Genomic DNA, 7,617 nt, shown 5'->3' with positions numbered 1-7,617 from the left:
TAATGATAATACATTAATAATATTCAAGCTTTCTAACGTCATATTAGAAATTGTATATTATACATATTGATAAAATGTAAGTACTAAATTTAATCTAAGGTACTGTATCATATCAAGAATGATAAATGGAATGCGAGTGTACAAAGAAGTATGTGTGAAGGGTATATATTCGCAATCACTAATAATTTAGAATAGGAAAAAGGACTTAATAATGTAAAGCAATTTTACGACACATCCTATTTACAAAAGAAATTGGGATTCTTTATTAAATATAAATTTACCGAATGAATGGATAGTGTCAATGAGTACAATAATTTCGTTAAACAATTACAGATGTGAAAAATACTGTAAATTTAGTGCAACAAAGTACAAAAGCTCTACCTGAAGAAATTATACTTATTATAACATCCGTTTTGTACACATTGATTATTAAACATAGGGTAAAATATATTACATTTTTAGTCAAAGAAGTATAAGATAAAACATCTTTTAAACTTCTGGCCATTCCATATATTGCCCTTATATCATAACTTTTTTTTTTTACATACGATGTTATTTTACTTACGCTTAACACATTTGTAAAATTTATTGTACGTTTATTCATTAACTGTTAGGGGCAATGACATTGTTAGTAGAGGCACCAGTATATATTTTACATTATGTGTACTTTTGCAATGATAATATACTGCGGGTATTGCATATCAGACGTATGTTATACAGTATGCGTATACGTATATATGAAGAAGCAGATGGATCTATTGTGATATTCGTCTTTGGAATGTTTTACAGTGTACAATATGATCTTTATATTGAATATTATATTGATTATTTTCGTCATTCAGACATCAGATGGGAATGACACGCAGGACGTGGAAATTGTAATGTTACCATTATGGAATACAGAAAGTGTTATTGAGGTAGTTATATATCCTCTGCAATTTTTTTTATGCGAAATTCATATCTGTTTTATAAAATTGTAAATTTATAAAATTGTCAGGAACAATTTAATTGAAAATTTTAATCATATTTTTTACAGATTCCATTAGCTTTCAAAGTCTTTGGACAACTCATCGAATTGAGATTACGTAAAAATACCAAGATAATAGCACCTGAATTCCAAGTTTGGACCCACAATGAAGAAAACGTTCTGCAGGAATTATCACATTTGAATAAACCGACTCCTTGTCATTATCTTCATATAGACGGTATCAGTTCAGCAGCTATAAGTCTTTGTCAAGAACGTGGTATAGTTAGTATTATTTTGTTATTTTTATTAATATATATATATATATATATATATATATATATATATACTAGGCGCGCACATACATATTATTTATTAATTTAAAAGAATTATATTGTTTTATTATAATATGTAATGTTACAATGCATTTTTCTTTCTTTATTTGATACAGCATGGACTTATCTTTTTGGAAAATAGTACTTTAGAAATTACTCCAATGGGGGATTTAAATCCTTTATTCTTTGATTATCATTTTATCGGAGAACGTTCAGAAGCTCCTTTAAAAGATAGTGTACTGCACATTGTGAAAAGAGCTTATGCTCCTCCGATAACACAAGATTATTATATTAGGAAGAATCTCCAGTATGAATACTACAATTTAAATATATCCAAAACAAATCAGATACTTGAAAAAATTGAGAGAAGGCAAACGAATGAAGATTTAACATTAGAATTAGCTATTTTCCTTGATGAAACTGGATATAACACTTTTGCACCATTTTTTGATAAAGATGATGAAAAAATTCGTGACATGTTATTAGCATATATAAATGGAATACAAGCTCTTTATCATCAATCTAGTTTAGGAAAACAAATAGACATTTCTCTTGTACGAATGGACATAATGCATAAGCAACCATCCGATTTGCCAAACTTTGGTGGCGAAAGAGGTAGTTTATTAGATTCCTTTTGCAATTATGCAAAACTTCATAATCCTTCAGACGATAAGCATCCCAATCATTGGGATCTTGGGCTTTACGTATCCGGATTGGATTTTTATGCTATTGAAGATGGAATAAAAAATACAGCAACAATGGGTTTGGCTACAGTAGGGGGTACATGTATTGATCAATACTCATGCGTTATTGTAGAATTAGGAGTTACTAATCGTTTTGGAAAACCATATCCATCTGCAGGCTTTACTTCGGTTTATATAGCTGCTCATGAAATTGGACACAAGTAAGTGAGGAAAGGATAACTAGAGAGATAAATAATTTCAATAAAATATACGCGATTTTTTTTACATTAATTAATAAAAATTTAATTAAATAAATATTTAAAAAGTAAAGACAAGCTAAATAGATAAGAAAGTTCTTAATTGACTCTATAAGATGCAATAATTGATGTAGACGTTTTTCATTAAAAGCTTAGGAATGCATCATGATTCTATTGGTAATTCCTGCCCAAGGGATGGCTACATAATGTCACCCAGCAGAGGAGTACAAGGAGAGACGATTTGGTCGGAATGCAGTCGCGAGGTAGTACGAGCTCTTTCTCGCAACAAACCATGTTTACTGGATAAACCGACGTTGGAGGAAGACAAATCCCTCGATCATAGACGATTTCTTGATCTTCCTGGTAAAGAATGGAATGCAAAAAAGCAATGCGAGATACTTTTACTTGACAAAGATGCCACTGTCGCTACACTACATCAAGTTTGTCAGGCTCTTCAATGTAAAAGTCCTCATAGAAGTGGATATTATTTCGCCGGTCCAGCGCTGGATGGTACTGATTGCGCGCCTGGAAGAGAATGTCGTGCTGGCGAATGTCTTCCGGCTTTCCAAATCGCGCCAGGGCCAGGAGGAGGAGCTTTTATACGCGAAGGAGGTTGGAGCGATTGGAAGGTAGGGCCTTGTAGCAGCGGCTGTTTACAAAGGTCGAAAGGAGCTCGACAAAGGCATCGTTCTTGCGACAATCCGTTGCCAATTAATACCGAGACTGGTTGCGAAGGATGGCACTACGACGTACAACTTTGCAAGGACGATAGACTTTGTAAGAAGAAGCGCAAAACCATAACCGAATTCGCTACGATCAGATGTATAGAATTTAGCGAGATATTATCAGAATTGGACGGTAGAGGTAGAGGGTTGCAAGCTATTCACGAATCTGACAGACCATGGATTGCTTGTGCCATATTTTGTCGTCGTAAAGACATAATGTCTTATTACACGCCGCGTATAGAATTAAATGACCTTGGCCTTGATCCGTATTTTCCAGACGGAACATGGTGTCACGAAGAGGGAGGTCAGAATTATTTCTGCCGTCAGCATCACTGCTTGCCAGAGGACTTTCGATTTGCAAAAAAATTTCTGTCCGATCATAAAGATGAAATAGAATTAGGATTAGGATTACAAAATGCTCGTTCGAATGAAGCGAAACCATCGGATCGATTGATAAAATATTTCAGTCTGGGACTCGATGGTTTACCATTATTGACGTCTTTACCAGTTAACCTTACCAACTTACCACCGAATGATGACGAATTGATAGACAAGGATTATATTGACCTTACGAAAGTCCAAATTCGATAACAAATTCTGCGTGAGAGCGCAGAGACTTTTATATAGCCAAAGGAAATAGTTTATAATGTAAAGTGTTAATTTTTTTTTCTTTTTCTTAATAATTATGCTTATATGTTACATATGAAAGAAATTATACGTGAGCTATAGAACAACACATGTATTAATCTGCAATTGTGAAATAAATACAAAACAATATGTATTTCAGATCGAGCACTACATATGAACTTCTATTAGATTTGTATACACATGTCCCATAACTGTCTCTCGAAAGCTCGATCGGTGACATCACTCATTGTGTGGTTTATTTTTAGACCTATGTTATTATAATACCCACCACAATGCGAAGAAACCAATGATGGTAAAAGGATTTATAAACGAGAGAAAAAAAACAAAAACAAAAAAAGAAAAAAAAAAAAGAAAAAAAAAAAGAAAAAAAAAATATATACGCGTATTCTATAATTTAGATTGTTCATATTATTTTAGTGTACAAATAATTAGTCAATCATTAAACTTAAGATGTATAGCATAAGAAAACTGATTCGCCATTAGAAAGGTTGGTACGTTTTATGAGCAATTCTGCTTAAGTATGACAAAAGATTCCACTTATCATATATGTACTAGAGAATAATGAGATTACAATGGATATTATTACAGGCTGATACGGTGAATATCTACCTTATTCTATTTTTAACTTATTATACGTCTAGTATATTATAATTGAAGCTGAATGGGTACATATATATAGAAGAATTTCTTATTTGCGTTTGAACACAATGATCGGTGGCTTGTTTTTGACATACTTGTGCAGAATTGCCAATAACACGCACCATCAACGCGAAGTGCACTTCAACGCAATCACGTACGCAGCATACACCTTTCACTCATATAGCACGCAAATTACTCATTCATAAAACGTACAAACAAATAATTCAGACCAGCAACCGCACAAAATATTTTTATCTTAACGAGTCTCATTCTATAATTGTATAACTTAACGTATTCGATCTTAATCAATACTTAGGATTCTTACCATATGCAAAGATAGATAATGTTTCATTTTACAATAGATAACAGACCTTTAACTCTTGACCTAAACCAAACAGCTATAAAAGCTTAACAAAATTTCAAGTGAGACATTTTTTGTGACCGAATCCTGTAAGAAATCACATTTTACTATTCATAAGGTGAAATTAGATTTGTTTCACCTTGAAGACGCCGTTCATTGACTTCACTTTATTATGTACTAGAACGTACATGCATCTATAACTTCATCGGTCAGGACAATCGGAGGATTGGCTCTTAAAATAATGCATATCCTCTTGATTTTTTCCCCATTGCGGACATTCAGTTTGGTAGAGTATCATACAAAATGTCCCTAGCACTTTGCGATAGTGTGTCTGGGAATTTAATATCGAATGAAACCAGAAGATCACCTTTCTTTAATGGCTCTTTTGGGAATGGCAAACCATGTCCTTGAATCCTCTTTACGATACTAGGCTTGACAATCTCTCTTGTTAAGTTTATACTGATTTTCTCTCCTATGAGCGTAGGAACTTCTATGATGGTACCGCATAAAGCTTGTTTTAAGCTTATTTTACATGTATATCTGATGTCACTGCCTTCTCTCCTGAAGATTGGATGGGGTTTATCTCTAATGATAAAAACAATATCAGCTGGAACCTTTCCACGACCTTGGTCTCCTTCTTTTTGAAAAGTAATCTTTGTACCAGCCTTCCAACCTGGCTTCACGTTAATCGTAAGGACTTTATCCTCCTTTTTCGTAGTCCCATCTGCTTGAACGACTCTTCTGCAAATCTTCATTTTTTTAGTACATCCACGTAATATTTCTTCCAAACTTATATAGAGATCATGTTCTATAGCTGGATCTTGAACACGATCTTTACTACCTCCTTTAACTGTCGTAGGTTCAGCAAAATTGAATGAATGAGATCGAAAAGCACTTCCTTGTCCACCTGCTTGACGAGCAAGTCCAAATCCAAAACCAAATGGATCTTCCATGTCCATGTCTTCGTCATGAAGATCGTAGGCGCGCGTGACAGTAGGTCCTCCAAATTCGAAGAACGTTTGGAAGGGCGTTGCAGAGCCAAAGAATTGCGCAAAAGTAGCACGCGGATCTCCATGGAAAGTGTACGATGCACTGCCACTACCTCCATCGGCAGATGCTCCACCCTTCAAACCTTCTTCCCCGTACCTATCATAAACTTCTCTCTTTTTTGTATCTGAAAGTACTTCATATGCCTCAGCTATTTCTTTAAATTTCTCTTCGGCACCGGCACTTCTGTTCTTATCTGGATGGTATTTCAAAGCTAATTTTCTGTAAGCTTTTTTTATTTCATCGTCACTGGCACCTTTTGCTATCCCTAATATCTTGTAATAATCTTTCCCCATTTTTATAAACCTGTAACATAAACAAAAAAGAAAAGAAAAAAAAAGAAATTATAAAGTAATAAGTATCTTAAATTTTGCGATAGATACTTATTTGTAATTATATGTCTATATATATATGTATATATATTTTATTATACTCATTTTTGTACATTACTCGTATAAATAATAATAGTTCTCTTATATCATTTGTCCCTTGTTATCGTATGAAATCCATAACAAATTAATCGAATAAAGGAAAAATAAAAGACAGACGGTCATCTTTCGAGATTCGATACGTAACCATAAAAGTCTTCTCAGCACGATAAAGTCGCGTGGTTTATAAAAAACAAAAAAAAAGAACGACCGAACACTTAAATATGTCTTTTCGAATCTATCCAATTCATCTATCTAAATGGACATTTAATACGATAGTGTTATTATATCTTTTTTAAAATTTTTAATTGCTTTTCACTTTGGATATGTATGCGTACGCGCTTGCGCACGTACATTTCACGCGCATACAACAAACACGAAAGTAAGTACTTTGCCAAGCAAATTCTAATAAAATTATACCATTTTAATATGCGATATGCCTACCGTTTTATCGTACATGCGAATTATAGTTATGGAATTATAAAATGTTCATTCAACTGATAGAACGCACACATATATATATATATATATATATATGCTGTGTATATACACACACACACACACACATATATATATATATATATATATATATACAGACAGATACAGACACACACCGATCACACAGGCGCGCGCCCGCGCGTTGCGACGCACGCACACACCCACCCACGTACGTATCACCGATAGCTATTTCTGGCAATGATGAACACGTATTCGCGACGAATCCATTTCTTCGAGCATGCTACGATTTCATGCGATGCAAAAATAAATCCAATCATATCTCGTGGCGAGCGTAAAATTTGTTCCCATGTACAATAAATAGAATAACATACGGTGTAAAACTCCTTCCTTTGTATATCACGTCTTTCTCGTTTGTACGTAAAAAAAAGATGACGAAGATTAATAGGAGATAAAAAAAATATCCTTAGACTCGAGACTTACCTTCGAAATTAGGTATATTTGTCGTCCAATAGAACGATCGCTCTTTTAAGCGTCACAAATTTCACTCGATTCGCTTTTCGTTTAAGTTTTGTAGAATATTCGATAATATATGTTAATCTGGCAGAGAAATCGAAGCAACCTTCAGCTTCTCTCGTCACGTACTAAAGTCTCGCGTAAGCTGCGCAGCCCATATATACAAAATTTGCTTCTACGAGTTTCCGGAACTTTCGAGAATGGCTCGACGCCAGTTCCGTGGCGCTCGCTTACTCAATGACGTCATTCGCTTTCTCGCGACCTCGATAGATCGAATGACGACTATCCTTTTAGCGGGCTTTTTCAATTCCTTCGTGAACAATACATTCTCTTTATTTGGAAATATAAGAGAGAATGCTTCGATTGAATTCATTGCAATTTCTTTGAAAATTTTTCTTCCCGTGTAAAAAATTACAATTGTTATTCAGACCGAATGAGCTCTCAGACAATTGAAATTATATATTTTTCTTCATGTTCGTACATACGAAAAGTACGAAATAAATTGTAAATTTCATTACATCGTTATATTATCATGTAGTATCGATCGTACTGTTTAGA

The 7,617-nt window shown here is 34.0% G+C and overlaps 2 protein-coding genes across 6 annotated transcripts; one reads left to right on the top strand and one right to left on the bottom strand.

The window, feature by feature from the left end:
- Positions 1 to 76: 76 nt before the first annotated feature.
- Positions 77 to 3,877, top strand: stl (ADAMTS metallopeptidase stall). Of its 2 annotated transcripts, XR_014983500.1 has the most exons (5): positions 77 to 917; positions 1,037 to 1,249; positions 1,416 to 2,203; positions 2,391 to 3,612; positions 3,752 to 3,877. XR_014983500.1 is itself a non-coding variant. In XM_035868874.2 (4 exons), exons 1-4 carry the CDS (start codon positions 798 to 800, stop codon positions 3,553 to 3,555), a joined length of 2,286 nt encoding a protein of 761 aa, XP_035724767.2. In that variant the 5' UTR covers positions 77 to 797; the 3' UTR covers positions 3,556 to 3,711. The 2 variants fall into 2 exon arrangements, 1 of the variants encoding a protein (XP_035724767.2); XM_035868874.2 differs by lacking the exon at positions 3,752 to 3,877 and having other exon boundaries at positions 2,391 to 3,711.
- Positions 3,689 to 7,301, bottom strand: LOC118442799 (dnaJ protein homolog 1). Of its 4 annotated transcripts, XM_085663509.1 has the most exons (3): positions 7,027 to 7,301; positions 6,918 to 6,948; positions 3,689 to 5,965 (listed from the first exon to the last, which is right to left on the bottom strand). In XM_085663509.1, exon 3 carries the CDS (start codon positions 5,953 to 5,955, stop codon positions 4,891 to 4,893), a length of 1,065 nt encoding a protein of 354 aa, XP_085519635.1. In that variant the 5' UTR covers positions 5,956 to 5,965; positions 6,918 to 6,948; positions 7,027 to 7,301; the 3' UTR covers positions 3,689 to 4,890. The 4 variants fall into 4 exon arrangements, with proteins under 4 accessions (XP_085519635.1, XP_035724830.1, XP_035724831.1 ...); XM_035868937.2 differs by lacking the exon at positions 6,918 to 6,948 and having other exon boundaries at positions 7,027 to 7,284; XM_035868938.2 differs by lacking the exons at positions 6,918 to 6,948; positions 7,027 to 7,301 and adding an exon at positions 6,751 to 6,891.
- Between the last annotated feature and the right edge of the window lie 316 nt (positions 7,302 to 7,617).

The sequence above is a fragment of the Vespa mandarinia genome, chromosome 22, assembly GCF_050613455.1.
Source record: "Vespa mandarinia isolate Hongniang chromosome 22, ASM5061345v1, whole genome shotgun sequence".
In the NCBI taxonomy this organism is placed as follows: Eukaryota; Metazoa; Arthropoda; class Insecta; order Hymenoptera; family Vespidae; genus Vespa; species Vespa mandarinia.
The sequence above is the reverse complement of the archived record's forward strand: the minus strand, read 5'-3'. Positions and strand labels throughout refer to the sequence as shown.

Excerpts from the sequence above, each read along its gene's own strand:
- stl (XM_035868874.2), top strand. The coding sequence starts at position 798 with ATGATCTTTATATTGAATATTATATTGATTATTTTCGTCATTCAGACA. Across the intron at positions 1,250-1,415 it reads TTTGTCAAGAACGTGGTATA|CATGGACTTATCTTTTTGGA; the intron begins GTTAGTATTATT and ends TATTTGATACAG. Across the intron at positions 2,204-2,390 it reads GCTCATGAAATTGGACACAA|CTTAGGAATGCATCATGATT; the intron begins GTAAGTGAGGAA and ends TTTCATTAAAAG.
- LOC118442799 (XM_085663509.1), bottom strand. The coding sequence starts at position 5,955 with ATGGGGAAAGATTATTACAAGATATTAGGGATAGCAAAAGGTGCCAGT.